Consider the following 19,730-nt stretch of genomic DNA (forward strand, 5'->3'; position numbering starts at 1 on the left):
GTTTCCCTTTTCTCTATAAGTTTTTCCTCCTTGAGCTCCCCTTCCTGAAAAATGGACCTCCCTAGAGCTGCCCCTCTATACCCATTTGTGAATGTAGCCTTAGTATAATTCTGCAGTGAGCTTAGAGGCTCAGGGGCCGGAAGGCTTCCCTGTTGGTGCACATTTTCTGTGTTCCCAGTAGTTGGGTGAGTAACTAGAAGCTGTTTTTCTGATTTAAATTCTTAGCTGTGAGTAAGCACCTCTTATCACTTACCAACTACATTATCTTCAAGATTTAATGAGCCCCCTTATCCTTGGCAGATTTCACGTGTTTTTTCTCTGAGTTCTAGGGGGGGGCCTCTATAAGTGCCTTTTAATATTTCCATTGTGTGTGTTAACCTTTTATTTGAATTTGATGTATCAGAAATATTTTAAAGGCTTAGCTTAACTAAATTCTTTCCCTGACCTATTATTTTATATCCTCCTTTACCTAAAGCATTAATGGCAAAGAGCACTGACTCGTAGGGCTGAGTTCAGGGATGTTGTAATTAACTCCCAGGACGAGGATGCCACAGAGGTCCAGCAGGCCTAGCATGAAGCACTGCCTCCCTGTTTACTGGTGTTGTCAGTGAGCTCCCCTGAAGCCACGTTCTGGCTGTGTTATATCCTGGAATAAGAGGAAGAAACAAATCCTGTTTCCAAAACTTAATTAAAATGAAGGCAGAATTAAAATTCTCTTCCTCGGTTGTGATGGCCACATTTCAAGTTTTACGTAGTTACACGTGGCTACCCAGTAATGGGAAAGCAGTTTATAGTTTTTGCATACACTTAATCTAGAATGTGTGCATGTGTGTATGTGGGGCAGGCAGAGTATATCAGAAAACAGCTTTCGGGAATCAGTTCCCTCCTTCCTCTGTGTGGGTCCCAGAGATTATTCTTGGGTTGTCAACTTGGCAGGAAGCACCCTTACCTACTGAAGCACCTTGCTCACCCCTTGAAGTGCATTTTAAATTTAATTTTAATTCATTGATATTGAAATAGCCACATAGGTTAGGAGCTCTCAAACTATCAGCACAGTTAACCGGACATTTCTGTCTCTGCAGAAAGTCCTGCTGGGCTTTCTAGAAGTATGTTTCTAGAAGTGTCTAGAAGTACGTTTCGACCAGGAAAGGAGAATAGCACAGGATTTGGGACCTTGCTGGATCCCAGCTCCTTCACTGAAGGGTGCCCTGTGTTCACCCTTGCTGGGCCCTAGGATCCTCCCCGGAGCCAAGACATAGGATGCAGATGCCTCACCATTGTGAGTGGACTAACATGACAGCTGCAGAGCTGGCCACAGGGCATTGACCTTCTGCCAGTTCATTCCACTTGCCTGAGTGGTAGGTGGCAAGTAGAGACCTGTGGCAGGAGGCAGAGACCTTGGAAACTGTGATTCTTAGCTAGTCAGAGTTACACCTAGGATTCAGTGAGGCATGACTTTCCTAAGCAGAGCAGACAAGTCCTGTACCCTGCCAGCTGCATCCCTCCCAAGTGCCCATCATGTCTATAGCTAGACTGACTAGGTGGGGCTACTTGACCAGCTCTTTTCATTGCAATCACGTTCAAATCTGTGACATCCTAACTCCATAAGCCTGCTTCTGCACAACAAGCTGGAAAATAGTTCTCTCATGGATTGAGATTGGGGGGCACTCAGTACTGACATAGACCTTCAGGAGCTTTGACAACATGGAAGCTAGGCTTTCTTGTCATCCATTGTTCCTGCCCACTGTCATGCCCAAATTTTCTACTTATCTTTAATTTAACCTTTCTTTCTCTGGTGGTATATTTCCACTGCCAAGAATTTAGCAAGAGTAATAGTATGTACTGGCCAAAATGAAGCAACCCAGCTCTTACTTCGCAAACAGCTGATCTTAGTATAGGCAGAAAAAAGTCCATAAACCAGCTGTTCCAGATTCATCTTAGTGTGGCCCACAACATCTTTCAGGATTAGGGTTTGATGCTTTGATTTGAAGTATTTGTGGAGGGACTTGGCCTGAACTTACTGTGGGTATTTCCTGACAGGGTCCTGGGAACTGACCCTTCTGAAGATCACAGTATTAGCAGTAGGATCTCAGCCAGTTGCTGGTTCTGTTAACTGCCTCTGCTTTCTCCTATGTAAGGTTCAGGTAATTGCACTTCCTGCTTGGAGTGCTTGAAATGCTTACTCAGCACAGTGCCTGTGCCTATGAAATACCCATATGGTGATAATTTATTTGAAATTGATATAGGTGTATGTGTTAGTTTGGGTTTTATTGCTGTGAAAAGTCACCATGACCAAGGCAACTCTTATAAAGGAAAACATTTAATTGGGGTTGGCTTATAGTTTAGAGGTTTGATCCATTATCATCATGGTGGGGAGTATGGCAGTATGCAGGCAGACATGGTGCTGGAGGAAGAGCTGAGAGTTCTATATATTGCTTATCAGGCAGCAGAAAGAGACTATGTGCCACACTGTTATAGGTGACCTCAAAGCCTGCCCCCACAATGACATACTTTCTCCAACAAGGCCACACCTACTCCAACAAGGCCATGCCTCCTAATAGTGCCATTCCCTATGGCCAAGCATTCACACACGAGTCTATGAGGGCTGTTCCTGTCAAACCACCACATTCCACTCCCTGGCCCCATAGGCTTGTAGCCACAACATAATACAGAAACACAGTCAACCTAACTTCAGAAGTCCCCATAGTCTTAAGATCTCAGCACGGTTTAAAAGTCCAAAGTCCAATGTCTCTTCTGAGACTCACACAATCTTTCTCTCTCTCTCTCTCTCTCTCTCACACACACACACACACACACACACACTCACCTTTGCTCTCTTGCCCTCTCTCTCTTGATTTTTTTTTTTTTTTTTGAGACAGAGTTTCTCTGTGTAGCCTTGACTGTCCTGGACTCATTTTGTGGACCAGACTGGCCTCAAAACGACAGAGATCCACCTGCCTCTGCTTCCCAGGTGCTGAGATTAAAGGTGTGTGCCATCACCGTTTGGCTTCATGGCAGTGTCTTAACTGTAATCCCCTATAAAGTCAAAATCAAAAAGCAGATGACATATTTCCAACATACAATGGCACAAAATATACATTACCATTCCATAAGGGAGGAAAGGATCACAGTGAGGAAACCCTGGACCAACGAAAGACCCAAAAGCATCGAGGCAAGCTCCAAACTCTGCATCTCTATGTCTGATGTCAAAATGTTCTTTAGATTTCCAACTCCTTTCAACTCTGTTGACTACAACACACTTCTCTCTCCTGGGCTGGTTCCACTCCCTGTTAGCAGCTTTCCTCAGGAGGTATCCCACCATTCTGGCATCTCTAACATCTTGGGGTCTCCAAGTCAAGCCAGGCTTCAACTTCACAGCTTTACACAATGGCCTTTCTAGGCTTCAATGCAGGGGCACCCTTGCCACACACCTGGCTTCAGCTGCTTTCCTTAGTCTAGGAGGGAGATTCTATAACCCCTTTCTTCTGTTCTTAACTCTAAAGCCAGAACATGTGGCTGAAGCTGCCAAGTACAGCTGGTTGCTGGGGCTGGAACATTGCCTCCTCAGTCAATTACACCTTCACCAGCTTTCTGTTTCACCTGTTTTCCCTCACTGCATAAGCTTGGCTTTCTTGGAACTTGCTCTGTAGACCAGGGTGGCCTCTGTTTCCTGAGTGCTGGGATTAAAGGCATGTACCACCACACCTATACCTAGGCTTTTCCTTAATTTCTTTTCATAAGTTGGAAGCTTAGCCCTGAGGTCACCACTCCCTTTATTCCATTTAACATCCAGATTTTCTCTTAGCAGTTTATCTCCTGGAACACAGGATTTAGCTCCATTCTTCCTGGTGCCCCTTTCTATTCAAATTATACATTGTATAACTTTCCTTGCTCAGCTTGCTCTTTTTCATTATAGATCTTTCTTAGCATGGCTACTAATACCCACACTAGGTTATTTTGAAATAACCTCTACAAATGCAGTTAATCCAAAATACTTCAATTTATCCTCAGGCAAAATTTTTTAATAAGGGCAAAAAGGAGCCACATGTTTAGACAAAATATTACAAGAACAGTCTCTATGCCAAATACTAAAATTCTTCTCCTCTGAAACTTTTTGAACCAGGCCCCCACAGTTCAAATCACTCTCAGCACCACTGTCTTCCATGTTTCTACTAGGATGGTCCATTAAGCAGCATTTAAAGCACTCCACTGCTTTCCTAATTCAAAGTCCCAAAGTCCACATTCCTCCAAGCAAAAACATAGTCAGGTCTATCACTGCAGCACCCCACTCCTGGTACCAACTTCTGTCTTAGTTTGGGTTTTATTGTTGTGAAAAGACGCCATGACCAAGGCAACTCTTAATAAGTAAAATATTTAATTGGGGTTGGCTTACAGATTCAGAGGTTTAGTCCATTATCATCATGGTGGGAAGGAAGCATGGTAGCATGCAGGCAGACATGGTACTGGAAGAACAAGATTTGTACACCTTGATTGGAAGGCAGCAAAAGAAACTGTCACACTTTGCATAGCTTGAGCTTATAAAACCTCAAAGCCCACCTCCACAGTGACATACTTCCTTCAACAAGGCCACACCTCTTAATAGTGCCACTCCCTAGGGCCAAGCATTCAAACACATAAATCTATTGGAGGTTATATATTTTCAAACCACTACAATGTACCTTTGCAAATAAACAGAATTTTTTAAAAGTGATCCATCTGCAGGATTTGCAAGGGCCCTTTTTAAAAGATTTAAGCAGGCTAAGCTAAGTGCTGCCTCCTCCTTGTGTTTAGTTTTTCTGATTTGCTCTATTCCCTGCTATATGAGCCATCTGTAACCAGGAGACTGTGGGTTCATAAGGGCAGGAATTCATTTAACTTTTGCATCCTTAGTACCTAGCCCATAGCAGACAGCCAGTAAATATGTGATTGATTAATTAGTAAATAATGGAATGGGTGAGAAACCTATTTTGGTTTGTTTGTTATCTTCAGTAAAACCCTTTTTCACATGTAAGTTCCAGTCTGGGTCTTAAAATAAACTTAAGTTCAAGGCCAGAATTCCCAAATGCCTGTAGTTACCATAATGACTTTTCCTAGTCCCCAGTTCCTGGGCATCTGTTTATGTTCCTTAACATGGTTTTAATAAGCTACCCTGGCTGACAGGTGCCTGGAATCTGCAGCCCCAGCCCCTACTGACCACATATTCCAGCTCTGCTAAAGGCAAGTTTCTCAGCTCTGCCTTGTCATCCATCTCCTGCCTGTAGCTCATGGCACACAAACTTCCCCACCTGACCTTGACACTCTAGTGGAAATATCTGTAGAAGAATACACATATATTCACACAAGCCTTCATAGACCTTGACAGACATGCCTTTCCCAGTCACACTCTGTGTGTCTCCTTCCTTTTCCTCTCTTCTGGCCTCTTAGCACAGGGAATACATATCAATCTGAGTCCCACCAGTGCCTACCCTTCTCTCCACAAGTATTTTTGACAATTTGCTGTTCACTTGAAGTGTGAACAAAATCTTCTTTCATTATCATTTTAAATTATTATTGTTGTATATGCCACAGTAAGGTTGTGGAAGGCAGAAGATAAGTTTGTAAAGTCAGGTCACTTCTTACACCTTTACAGATGTTTAGGGGATCAAACTGAGGTCATCGGGCATTTATGGCAAGTGCCTTTGCCACAGAGCCATATCATTGGCTCCCAATTTATTTTTTATATATTTTTATTCATTTTTTTATACACTTGTGTGTATGCCTGTCTGTTGGAGTGAGTGTGGACACACATAAACCATGGAGCTCTATATAAGTCAGGACACCCTTGGATGTAGGACCTCACCTTATATCTTATTTAAGTCAAAATCTTTTATTGTTCAGCACCTGGTACCATCCACAAGATTAGCTGGCCTAGGAGCTTCCAGGGATTCTTCTTGTACAGGCTCTGGGATTACAAACATATGCTACAGCAGCTGATCCTTACACTTGAATAAATAGATCACTGAGCCAACTCCCCAGAATTATTCTTTGTTGTTGTTGTTTTTAATTATTTTTATTAATTACAGTTTATTCACTTTGTATCCCCCCTGTAACTCCCTTCCTCCTCCCCTCCCAAACCCACCCTCCCTCCCTCTTCCCCACCGGTACCCCTCCCCCAGTCCACTGATAGGGAAGTCTTCCTCCCCTTCCCTCTGATCCTAATCAATCTGGTCTCATCCGGACTGGCTGCTTTGTCTTCCTCTGTGGCCTGGTAAGGCTGCTCTCCCCTCAGGGGGAGGTAATCAAAGAGCAGACCAATCAGTTCATGTCGGAGACAGTCCCTGTTCCTATTACTATGGAACCCACTTGAACACTGAACTGCCATGGGCTACATCTGTGCAGGGGTTCAAAACAGGCTTTCTCTGTGTAGCCTTAGATATTCTAGAACTTGATCTGTAGACCAGGCTAGCCTTGAACTCATAAAGATTTGTCTCTGCCTCTCTGCCCCTCTGCCTCCTGAGTGCAAGGATTAAAGTCTTCCTACCACCTCCAGGCTTTATTTACTTTTAAAGCTTATTTATCTGTTGTGTGTGTGTGAGAGAGAGAATGCAGGCATGTTTGAGCAACTACAGAAGGGTAAGGGTCAGAGGTCAACTTTTCAAAGTCAGTTCTCAACTCTACCTTGTAGAGACAGCCTCTCTTGTTCTCTGCCACTGCAGTGTACTCCAGGCTAGCTGGCCCAAGAGCTTCCAGCTCACTCTCCTGTCTGCCTCCTGTCTCCCTTTAGGAGCCCTGGGACTACAGAAACATGCCACTGTGTCTTACCTTTTACACAGGCTCCTGAGGTTGAACTCAGGGTATCAGGTTTTCATAGCAAACACTTTGACCACCATTTATTTAGTGTTATATGAAATGTGGTATTGCTAGGTAGCCCAGGATGGCCTCCAAATTTCAATCCTCCTGTCTCAGTCTTCTGAATATTGGGGTTACAGGTCCCTAAATTCAGCTAAGAGATGTTTGCTGAATGACTAAAGTAAAATAAATGAATCAATGAACAAAGCCCCCTTTCTTCTTAAATTCTTTTTTAAAAGGTGTTTTTATTTTATGTGTATGGGTGTTTCCTCTGAATATCTGTTTGCATACCATGTGTGTGCATTGCCTGTGGAAACTAGAAGAGGGCATTGGGGCTCCTGCAACTGGAGTTACATATAATTATTAGCCACCATGTGGGTGCTAGGAAACAAACCCAGGTCTTTACATCTACCATCTGTCCAGCCAGCAAGTTCATTTTTTTACATTTGTTTATGATTTATTTGTTTTTAATCTCATGTGCATTGGTGTTTTTGCCTGCAAGTATGTCTGTATGAGGGTGTTGGAATTAGAACTCCCTGAAACTGGAGAGACAGACTGTTGTGATCTGTCATGTGGGTCCTGGGAATTGAACCCATGTCCTCTGCAAGACAGCCAGTGCTCTTAACCACTGAGCCTAATTAGCCTTATTAGTCTCCCAACCCTAATAAGTTTATTTTTAAGAGAAGGGGGGAAATAGTTGAGCATGTCTGTATTGATTATGTTGGAGGCAGAGTTTAATAATTGAAAGGCCATTTGACTGGATGTAGTATTATACTGAGGAATGCTGATAAGGTTGAGTTTATATTAACCATACCAGTCTATATCCCATACTTTAAAGTGCTGCTCTGATACCAGAAGCTTATTGGTAGTCATTGTGAACACCAGAAATTGACATACAAAGCAGGAAATTTGGTTTGTGAAGTCTGAAGCTTTTGTTTAAGTCCAAAGGTGTGGCCTATCTCCACCAGAGGTCTCCCATATTTTACTGTTAATGTTTGAAGTATACTGAATTCCCACAAGCTAATTAAAAATCAGCCTGCTATGCCAGTAAGCATTCAGTCTGAGAGCTAATTTCTGCCAAACAGCCATAAATGTGTCCCCTGATATGAAATTTAGACATTCTTTCCCATCAGAAAATAGGCATGTGGTTTAGTCCAAACCTCTTAATTTGAGAGACGAGGAAACCAACTCAAGCCCACCTAGAAAGGCCATGCCTTGATGGAAGCTACAGAGCCTAGGAGGCAGCACAATGGGCTGCTGGCCCAGAACCTCTCACCGTAGTCTCCACCAGACCCTCTTGCTCCTGCTGGGTAAGTTCACAGTGCACATCTATGCCACTCACTGTTCTAGCTCTTTCCATACTTCCCTGGGACCCCACTGCAATCCCACAGGCAGGTCCTATGATTGTCTCTCCATTCTATGAACCCTTTTCCTATAAATGTCTAGAAGAGGAAATGTGAAAGAAAGAGTTCTGTCTTCAAGAATCTTCTACCCGGAGGGAGAAAAGGAAGGTGTGTCTCTATATGTCCCTTTAGGACTCTGAGGCTCAGATTACCCAGAGCTGGTAAGCACCTTCCTCACCTAGAAAATGCAAAGTGGACAGACCCTGACCACATCCTCTGAAAGGCTCAGACCTGAGATCTCGGTGTTCCTGAAGGGCCCCAGTCAGCACCCATGTGAGAGGCTGTTGGGCCACCAAGCGTGACAGCACAGCTCAGGCATTCAGATCTTTTCTTGGAAATCCGGATTCTTCCCTTCAATGCAGAGTTAGGTAACTTTATTTACTCATGCTAAATAGGGCTGTTTTTAAAGAGGAAATTATGCAATGTGCTATGCAAATGTGCCATTCTGAGAGCAGAGCAGAGATAAGTGTGGTCACCACTGCAGGAGAAGATGAGATCTGTGCCCCTGTGTCAGGCTGCATGCTACCCGATAAGGGGAGGCCATGCTCTACTTGGAAGTGCTGCTCATCTGGACCTAGTTTCTGGTAATTGCATTTTCAGCAGGCCATCTATCTATGGACTTCATGCTACACTGGCAAGAAAAACAAGGACTGAGGATTAATTCTGAGAGCTCCCTGCTCTGCAGAATGGAGTAGCTGGTAGGACAGGGAATGCTGCCCTTCCTGTGTTTCTGGAAATGTGGGAAGGAGAAGAGTAAAAATCTCATTCTATCCTCTTGAAAAAGAGTCTCTGGCAATTTTCCTTGGGGAAAACAAACACAGGATGGGTTCCTTAGGAACTTTGGGAAACTTACTTGCATATTTAAGTGGGTAGGGCATGCTGACTAAGACAAAGGAAGCTGAGCCAGTCCCAACGCTGGACACTGGGACTAGCTGCCTGACACCCGCTCCAGTCTTGGGCAACAGTGTTCTCTTTCCCATTGCTTCTGGGCTGTGTCATAGTTACCCATCACAGAGTAGCTACCCAGTGAGCAAACAACAGATACCTATTTGTGTCTGAAGAGTGAGTGCTGGTTGGCTGTTCTTAGTGACCCTGTATTACTTGAGACACACCAAGTTCCTGGAGGGCTAAGAGGTAGTATCTCTTCTGCTCGTACTGGGGCATCAAATGGGTGTTTGTGATATGAGCATTTCGTAGTCATCTGTCAAAGTGACACAAAGGGCTCTTACTTGTAGAACACTTACTTGCCTAGCATCCATGCAGCCTGAACTCTCTTGCCAGCATTGGAAAAACTGATAGAGTGATGGAGGGCCAGGGAGATGGTTTATCAGTTCAAGTCCTTGCCATAAAAGCCTGAGGACCAGAGTTTTGATCTCCAAAATACATGTAAAAGCTGTAATCCCAGCTGCTATCCAGCAAGCTGGCTCATCAAGGCAGGCTGAAGTTTAGGTTCAGCAAGAGATCTTGCCATAATATAAAAGGTGGTGAACAGCTGAGGAAGATGCTTGACATGAGCTTCATGTGCATGCATGTATACCTGCATACATACATTCATACTTTTAACATATCTACACATCTGCCATACACAAGGAAAAAATAATTTTTTAAGTGATAGGTTATGATTGTAGATCAGTTGGAGGGGTGCTTGCCTTAAACACACAAGGCCCTAGGTTCCATCCAAGCACTACATAAACCAGGTATGGTGATACACAGCTGTAATCCTAACATTTAGAAAATGAGATGGAAAGATCAGCAGCCAAGGTTATCATCAACTACATTCTGAGCTCAGGGCCATTTGGGCTCCCTAAACTAAAACCCTATCTATAAAAAAAAAAAAAAAAAAAAAAAAAAGGAAAAAGAGGGAGAAGGAGGAAGGCTAGTAGCAAGGCTCAATTAGTGAAGTACTCAATACAAAAGCCTGAAGCCATCTGCATTCAGTCCTAGGCTCTGCTGGTAGAAAGAGAAAACTCACTCCCTAAAGTCATCTACCCTCAACATCAGAGCTGCACAGCACATATATCTACGCTCATGCACACACAACAATATTAAGGACAAATAAAACAAGTGAGAGGGCTGGGGAGGTGGTTCAGTGGTTAAAAGTGCTGCTCTTCCAGAGAACCTGAGTTCAATTCCTAGCACCCACACCTCGCAGCTCACAGCCACCTATGGCTCTAGCTCCAGAGGATCCAACACTCCTGACCTCTACAGGCAGCTGCATTCATCCACACACATACAGTTAAATAAACTTTGAAAATAAAGATGAGAAGCACCAGTAACAGTCATACAGCAGGCACAGGCACCGGCTGTTTAACAGCTTCTGGGTCAGACATGCCGCTGTGGCTTGTTTGCCAGTGATCTAGGAAGTCAGCTTTAATCCAGAGGGCCATTTGGACATCATTCATGCCACCAAGTTGAAAGCGGTGAACAGTGAACAGCACCCATATACCACTGACCCCCACCACTCTTTATCACCTTCTACTGCTCTGCCCACCATCAGTCCCTGCCCCTAATTTTATCTCTGTGGAAGTACTGGGAATAGGATTCACACATGTTCGGCAAGCACTCTGCCACTAAGCTAAATCCCCAGCCCAATTTTTACAAAATTCATTTCAAAGCAAGTTTCAGACCACCATACCCTTCTCCCTAAATACTCTAGCTTGCATATCATGTAGTACAGTTGTAAGTAACTGGATTACAACTGCAGATGAGGTATCTGAAGGAAGTCACATTTGAGGGTCAACACAGCTGGGAGATGGCAGAGCCTAAACAAACCCTCAAGCTGTCAACCCAGAGCACAGGGGGCTGTGCTTACAGGAGGGAGAGTACTCACAGCAGCATGTGGGCCAGCAGTATCAGTGTGTGGACCAACAATTCTGCTGTGAGCAGAAGTGAGTGCAAAGGAGGCCCAAGGCCAGGGAAAGAGCATTGAGGTAGCCAAAGCAGCAGCCGCAGCAGCCGCAGCAGACTGACGGGTTACTGTTGAGAAGCCTGGAAGCCAAACTCCAAATTCAGTTTCCCTTGGCTGACTGCACTTCAGCAAGTAGCCTTCTCTCTGTATACTAGTGTTGCTCTCCTTTACAGACCTAAGGAATGCCAGCAGCACACTTTCTCCCTTTCCTCAGAGTTTGTAGACCCTCTTCATGACAGAGGGAGGCACTGTGCTGCATGGCTACCCTTTCTGCCGGGAAGGTATGCTTTAAGGAGATTCAAAGAAGACAGAGTAATTGATTGCTACTTGCAGCAAATATCCCTTAAGCTGTTTCTGGACTGATGGAGAAATGGTTAATTTTCTTCAAAAGATTGATTTGACTGTTAAGTTCTGGGCCTAATTGAGTGTACCCATTCATACCTCACTTCTAAACATCTTAGTGTTAGGGGCTATTGCCCCTACCCCAGCACACACATAAACCCTGGAAGCAATCCTTGGGCCTTGAGGAGGTCTAGTCCTACAAGAGTGTTCCTTGTTGACCTGTAGACTTGCCTGGGGCCTGGACCTCATCACTTCAGCTTTTCTGGGTTACATTAGAACTAGCCTTTCTGTAAGGTGCCCACCAGCTCCCACAGAAACAGTGGGAGCAACTACTGTCCATCCTTTTCATTGTGGAATGGGTTTTCTGTGCTACAAAGTACCAACTCCCTCATACTGAGGCATGTCCTCAAAGTGCCACAGAAAAGATCCAAGGTACTGCCATGGGCCCCCTAGAGGTAGGATTTCAGTGTATCTCACTCAGCACTATGTCCCAGCATCCGGAGAGAGGCAGCAATAAGCCACATAATGTACCTTGCTTATCAGAAGAAACTGAAGAGTGGAATACAGATTTCGACTATAGCATCTGGGCATCCCAGCGAATTGGAAACCTTGCCCTGGGTAGCCTCATAGCACAAAGGTGCCTGGGACTCTCAGTCTTCAGGGTCTGCCTGTTAAGAGTTTATGTCAGTTACTTGTCATTTGTCACCTACCACCAACCCTACCAGCATCCCCCTTTGACAGCTAGCCCAGATTAGGAGACCTCTACCTAAACCCCTCCTGACTTCTCATTAATGATATGTTCCTAAAACTCACCCAAGTTCCTACAGTTTGGGGTACATACTGTATTGCTACTCAGAACCCCCAGTCTTGGCCCGTAACCCAGTGAGTGTATCAGATTTCAGAATTCCAGAGTGTCCTGGCATTCCACAGGCCTAGAAATCCTGCTGAAAAGGACTTCCTCGGTTCTAAATGTAGCCAAAGCTGCCAATGCCAAGAATTAAATTATGTACTAGCATCCATATTTTATTAGAAAAGTATCATTTAAATACAGCTAACGTCAATCATCCCCATTTACCATGTACTGCTCAGGAACAAGCTACAGTCTGTCAGAGGAGCTTTGGAAGACAGCAGTAGCCCAGGGGCTGGAAAGAGCAGTAGGTTGAGAAATGTAAGTCTCAAGTGGGAGTACTAAAAGACTTGAGTGCCTCTCCATCCCATCTCCAAATGCTTCTTCACTGCCTCTTTTCATGGTCTCCTAGAGGGACACCAGAGAATGCAACAGGCAAGGCCCTGCATCTTTGGGGCTAGTTCATCATGGATGGAAGAAATAGAGAGTTTAAGAACAACAGGCATTGGGATTGGTTGAGATGTGACTGGGTATGGGAGCAGAAGAGGCCAAGGGTCTCTGTAGGCTGTGTGCCCTATCACACCACAGGAGTTCTGGAACACATCCCGAAGCCTGACTGCTTGTCTCCCGCTGAAGAGACACACTTGGTCAAAATCCTGTGCTCAGAGGACCTGATTCTAGAGGCATGGACCAGGGAATTTGAGGTGCTTTGCCAAGCACTTGACTCAGGTTGGAGAGACAGCACATCCACTTTTAACAGAAGCCCTGCTGGGCACCATCCTGCGTCCCTCTCCCAGAAGTACTGCAGAGCCTTCAGACTGTTTTCATTTCTGTGTCTGAGACAGGGCTGTAGGAGCCCAGGTTTGTCTGTCTGTCTATCTTTCTGTCTCTCTCTCTCCACTCCCCCCTCCCAAGATGGGGTTCCCCTATGTAGCCTTAGCTGTCCTGGAACACTCTCTGTAAACCAGGCCTCGAACTCAGAGATCCAACCACCTCTATCTCCTGAGTGATGGGATCAAAGGCATGTGCCACCACACTTAACTCTTAACTGAGGATGCCCTTGAACTTCTGGTTCTCCTGCCTAAGTGCCAGGATTCTAGGTGTACACCACTACACTAACTTTTATGCAGTGCTGGTGATTGATCCTGGGACTTCCTGCGTGGTAGGCAAGCGGTCTTTTAACTGATCCTCATCTGCAGCTCCTTAAGTCTGTTTTTCTAAGTTGGAAACCTGGCAGTCTGCTGGGAGTCCCACTGTTCCTGCACTGTTCCTCAGCAGTCCCACTGCTGAGGTTTAAACCCAGTCTCTATGGCTCTGAATCCTAATCTCTTCCTAATAGAACAGGTGGCCCTGATTCTGCACTTCGTTTGATGGCTCCCATGCTCTTTTTCTTTTTCTTTTTTTCTTTCCTATTTCCCTACTCCTTAAACTTCTATTGGGAAATGGTGGTGGTTTTCTGTGTCCTGCTAAAAACCACAAGAGCTGAGCATGTGTACCAGCCCTGGGGCTGGGTTATAGAGCAGTGGAAGAGTGTTTGCCTACTATATGTCTGAAGCCCTGGGTTTGATCCCTACTTTCAGAATTTTACATGGGACTGGAAACAGCACAGAATTAAAACAAATCACCTTTTCAGTTCTCTTGTTGAGTAACAAAGCATCTTCTAACTTAGTAGTTTAACATAGTGGCAGTCTTTCTTTTGCTCACAGCTGTTTAGTCTGCCCAGGGTCCAGTGGGAATTGCTTACCTCTGTTCTACATGACATCAGCTAGATGTCTTGCCCGGGTATTGGCAGGTCAATGATGGGGGTGGGGGCTGACAATAGGTCTGAACCTTGGTTGACAGCTTGCCAGCAGATTCTGATGGCCTTATAGCACAAATTTGATAGCATTTTTACTGATACCTCTGCTGGCCCCCAGGTTTGAAGAAGAAAAAAACTTAGACTTTGATAGGAGAATCAAGTAAGAAGAGCCTGTAAGGTGACCATTTTTGGAGAGTATAGGCCATGGAGAAATCTGTGTCAGGGCTCCTTCAGTCCACTCTGGTACACTTGAAGGAACACCTCAGGATGGCACAGTCTTGTTTGCTTGGCTTGGGCTTTTTTTGTTTTTGCAGTACTGAGGATTGAAACTGGGGCCTAATGCATATTAGCCAAGAACTCTACAACTGAACCACATCCCACAGATTGGCATAGTTTGAGTTACAACTCCTCATTTTTTTTTTATTTCCTTTTTGATAAAAAGAGCAGGGTTGGCAGTATGGCAGATTATATCCATAATCCCAGCCCTTGAGATGCTGAGGTATGGGTGGTTAGACTTTGAGGTCACGCAGCACTGTAAAATGCTGTCTCCAAAAACAGAAACAGGCACCTGGGGAGCTGGCTTGTTAAGAAAAGTGCTTGCTATGCATGAGGCTCTGTGTTTGGATCTGCAGAATCCATATAAAAAGATAGGCACATGGCATGTCTGCAACTTCGATGCTGGGTTGGAGCCGGGGACACTGGAGAATGCTTGCAGCTCATTATCCGGTTAATATAGACCATTCGTGAGCTTCAGGTTCAGTGAGAGACCCTGTCTCATTAAAAGGTGGAAAGCAGCTGAGGAAGACTTTCAACATCCACCTGTGGCCTGCACATACACACATGTACACCCATAATATACATGGGAGGCTGCATCCTTATGCACACGGTCTCTTTCTCCCCCTTCCTTCTTTTCTTCCCTTCTCAGCTTTGTCTTCTTCCCTCATCTTCCTTTCTTAGTCTTTTCTTTCTTAGTTTATCTAGCCCAGACTAACCCAAAATTCTAATTCTCCTGCTTCACCCTCACTCCCCAGTGTGTGGACTACTTGTTTGAGCAACAAGCCAGTTAGTCTCGCTTTTTAGTATGCCGTAGCAGCATATAAGCTAAATCACTCCACAGCTGGCTTTTTCCCCATGCCAGGATGATCTTGAGATTTTCACACTAAGTAAAATGAACCTGTTTTACTCAGGTTCTCACTTGCTTCTAAACATTTAGGTTCTCACAAACGCAGGCCCATGGCATACCTGGGCACAGCTCTTGGCCCACGCAGCTGAGTGTTTTTCTTGGGAAAATAGCAATTTCTGGGTCATAGGTTGTGAAACTTTCAGTTTTAATGAATAATGCTAATTTGCCCTTCAAAACGGCTGTACTCATTTGTTCTCCTCCCATCAGCCTTTGAGAATGCCAGTTTCTCTGCATCCTCAGCAACACCTGATATTATCAAACTATTCTTACTGCCAGCACAAGGGTAGAAGATGGTATCTTGTTTTGCTTCTTATCCTGGCTTCTCATGAGGGCGGATACCTTTTTGTGTTCCTTGGCTGTCTTCATGTACCATCTGTGTCCCTTCACTGCCGTTACATGGTTCATCTTTTTGTATTCATTGGCTGTCTTCACGCATCATCTGTGTCTTTCACTGCTGTTACACAGTTCATCTTTTGCCATGTAGATCACATGAATAATCTCTTATTGTTTTCTGCTATTGTTTCTGTTATTGTTTTTGAGCTATGTGGCCCCAGCTGTTTTTTACATACACAAAGTTTTCCAGGGTGATTTGACCTTGCAGTTCTCCTGTGTCAGCTTCCAATATAGCTGGGATTACAGGTGTTATTATGCTATCATGCATAGCTCCTTCTGCCTTTCGTAATTATATTGTTTACAATTATTGATGTGGTTGAGGGGGGGTTCATACATATGTCATAGCACATGAGAGGAGGTCAGAGAACAACTTCTAGGAATTGGTTCTCTTCTTCCACCATCTGAGTTCTAAGGACTGAATTCAGGTCATCAGGTTTAGCAGCAAGCAGCTTTACCCCGTCCAACCCTTTGGAACTAGAGTTGGGGGAGGGGGGTCCAGGAAAGTGAGGTAGACACTGAGATCTGGAGCATGCCATGCTTAAGTGACTGGAAGAACTTGGGTCACCTGTACCGAGCCATACAGGAAAGCACCTGAGGCTGCCATACCCTAGGACAGAGCTGCCTGCCACTGAATTCCTCCTGCATGCCCCCATCCTTCACAAGGTCTCAACAAGCTGGCTTCCTCTTCTGTGACTCCAAGAAGAATCCATACCTACTGTCCTGAAAGATGCAGACCCTGGACAAACTAGGGTTCCACTCAGCAGCTCTCCAGACTCCTTCTAAATCTGAGACCTCCAAATGAGAATGCTCACAACTGGCATGTGGGGCAGTCCAGTTGGGGCAAGACTTCCTAAAGTAACACTTAAGAGGTCCACATGCAAGTAACTCCCAGCCAGTATTTCCTTGCTCCCCTCAAGGATGGTGCCACTTGCTTCCTTCTGTGCCACTGTTCCCTCAGCTGCACACTACACCCTCGTTTCTTAAGAAATACCATGTCTGCATGGGGCTTTGATGTCTCAGAGACATCTCTGAAAGCTGTTCCGCTTTGGTGTTTTGTCCTTCCTCTTTTTTTTTTTTTTTTTTTTTTTGTTGTTGCTCTTAGTGGTGACGGTGGTAGTTCTTTTTCCCTGAAACCGCTAAAACAGCTCAGTTCTGTGAGGCAGCCAGGCTGCCTGTCCGTGAGCCCCACTATGCCCAAAAGCCCCATGTCACCATCATTGTAATAGGTCTGACCTTCCAACCAGTTTTTCCACAAGTGCAAGGATAGAAAACGACGTGTTGTTCTGATGGTGGTGTAGGGAGGGGAGAGAAAAGAGGATGGAAAAGGGAGAGAAAATGCAGATGCAGGGTTTGGGGCTTTGTTTTGTGGTTGTTATTTTGTTTTCGGTTTGGGCTTTTTGTTTGGTTTGGGATTGGTGTTAGCTTTGTTTTGTTCTGGTTTGGTTTTTTGGAGACAGGATTTCTCTGTGTAGCCCAGGCTGTCCTGGAACTGACTTTGTAGACCACGATGACCTCAAATTCACAGATGCACTTGCCTCTGCCTCCCAAGTACTAGGTTTAAAGGCGTGCACCACAATGCCTGGCTTTGTTCACATTTTTAAAAATAGAAGATTTCCATTGAGAAATATTTTAAATATTGAATAAAGGAAATAAATCCCATCTACGACAAATAAGATACCAAGAGTAAGTAAGATGGCTTTCACACTTGATAACTAAAAAGACAAGAGAACTCCGTGCAATATAGAATTAAGACTCTAAGATCAAGGGGATTGAGGAGATGGTAAAGTACTTGTCTTGCAAACACTAGGACTTGTGTCCATTCCCCTGGCTGTAGGTAGTGTGCACTCATCATCCCAGCCCTGCGTAGGCAGAGGATGGTGGATAGCTGGAACTCGGCAAGCCAGCCTAGTTTTATTCTTGAGCCCCAGATCCCAGTGAGAGACCCTCACACATTTTAGGCAAATGGCTGTGCCACTGCACTACAGCCTCCCTAACCTCACATGAGCGTTGTCTGTGCACATGTGTGCTAACAGGAGTCAAACTACCTTTTTGAGCTTGCTAGGTGAGTACTACTCTATCACTAAGCTACATCTCTAGAGTTAGTTTTTTACCTTAGGGTTTTTTTGTTGTTGTTGTTCTTGTTGTTTTTCAAAAGCACATCTTAAATGCTTCCTCATTTAAAAGTAATTTCCCAGGCGTAGTGGCACACGCCTTTAATCCCAGCACTTGGGAGGAGAAGCAGGTGGATCTCTTGAGTTGAAGACAACCTGGTCTACAAAGTGAGTCCGGGACAACTAGGGCTCTATTACACAGAAAAACCCTGTCTCAAAAAAAAGAAGCAGGGTGGGGCAGTAATTTTAAGCAATCAAATGCTATGTGTAATAAAAAACATGACCAGGCATGGTAGCTCGTGCTTTTAATCTCAGCATCTGGAAGCAGAGGCTAGTGAATCTTTGAGTTTGAGGCCAGCCTCATCTACTAAGCAAGTTTCAGGTTAGCCATGGCTAAACAGTGAGACCCTGTCTCAAAAAATAAATAAGGTTCTGTTAAGAAGATGACTGAGTGGGTAAAAGCACTTGCTGCCAAGACTGAGACCTGTGATCAGTTCTCAGCCTACATAGTGGAAGGAAGGCTCTAACTCCCACAAGTTGTCCTCTGGCCTTCGCACACATGGTGGGATGAGTGTACATGCATTCACATAATTAAATGAATGTAATAAAAAGCAATTATTTTAAATGGAAGTTCTGCTATTAATTCTAGTGCTCCCTTACACACTCACCCATTTCAGTTCCTAATTTTCTTCTCATAGACAACTGATGTTAAGAGCTTAATTAATTATAGTGTTGTGACACAGGTTTATAATCTTTTATCTTATGGAAAAAGTCAGGGTCAAGCTGTCCCCTTATTTGGGGATATGTGGGGTTTTTCTGGTTTGGCTATCACATTGCAAATATAAAGGAAAGGAGGTTTCACTGGATGGTTTGCATATAAATTTCAAGTAGAAAAAGGGACCTAGGATGCGCTCAAGAGTCCTGTGTGCTATTTCAGACTGAATGCCTGCCTAGCACCTATTGTTTTCTGTACCAAATATCTTGAGATAAGGGACTTTCTTTCCATTTCACAGAAGGAAAGCCACGGTTCAGAGGTGTCAAATGCCTGGCCAAGGGTCACTCCCCACGTAGTTCAGAGCTGGCCTCTAAGTTGCCAGACACTGAATTGAGGACTGGTGGTGCTGTTGCAGGGAGCAGGGATCTTGTTTCCTATCTTCACATAAGCAAAAACCATCGTCATACCTGTAAACTACATTTTGTCAATAAGAAACACTGGAATGCTCCTAGGGTTGGCTATTGTGTGGTGGTGGTTCTCATGCTGGGGATAGAACCCAGGGTCTCATGCATTCCAGGTGCTTCTACCTCAACTCAGTTGTTAGCTATTTTCAAACTATAGCTTATATACAATACAGAGTGGTTTGTGTGCTTTGTATAACTCGTACTAAGCATTGCTTTGAGAACACAAAGAATCTGAGGTTTAAAGAGATGAAGAAACTGTCCTGGCAGAATTGGCTAACGAGGCACTCAAACCCAGTTCTGTGTGGTGCTGGGCCCCTCGAGAGACAGTTGGGTAGCTGAGCTAGGCCTTATTCTGCTCTCTGCTTCCTCCTCCTAGATAACAGCGACTTGATTGCATGCACAGTCATCACCAAGGATGGTGGCATGGTCCAGCGCTTCCTGGCTGTGGATATTTACCAGATGAGCCTGGTGGAGCCTGATGTGTCCAGACTTGGCTGGGGAGTGGTCAAGTTTGCAGGCCTTCTGCAGGTAAGAGTGTAAGAACTCTAGTCTGTCTTCTCACTCTACATACATGCATACTCCAGTGTCAGCGTTACATTCACTTCTAATGACACAAGAAGTTCGTGCACAAAAGCCAGAGAACTGCACAAATAAGAGCCAAATCCCTCTACCAAAACCTTGATCTTAACACCTCTACTCACCCACAGGATATATAGATAACCCATTGCCAGGCTGGTC

At 44.6% G+C, this 19,730-nt stretch overlaps 1 protein-coding gene across 8 annotated transcripts in view; it reads left to right on the forward strand.

The window, feature by feature from the left end:
• The window catches only part of Clec16a (C-type lectin domain containing 16A), a 202,317-nt gene that overhangs the window by 127,603 nt on the left and 54,984 nt on the right, over nucleotides 1-19,730 (forward strand). For all 8 annotated transcript variants that reach the window (XR_009584537.1, XM_060364180.1, XM_060364181.1 and 5 more), the window contains one exon: nucleotides 19,369-19,520. Coding sequence is in view for 7 of the 8 variants with exons in the window: in XM_060364180.1 (XP_060220163.1) it covers nucleotides 19,369-19,520 (152 nt within the window). In the remaining variant the exon portion in view is untranslated. The remainder of the gene's footprint in view (nucleotides 1-19,368; nucleotides 19,521-19,730) is intronic.

The sequence above is a fragment of the Meriones unguiculatus genome, chromosome 11 (genome assembly GCF_030254825.1).
Source record: "Meriones unguiculatus strain TT.TT164.6M chromosome 11, Bangor_MerUng_6.1, whole genome shotgun sequence".
NCBI lineage: Eukaryota > Metazoa > Chordata > Mammalia > Rodentia > Muridae > Meriones > Meriones unguiculatus.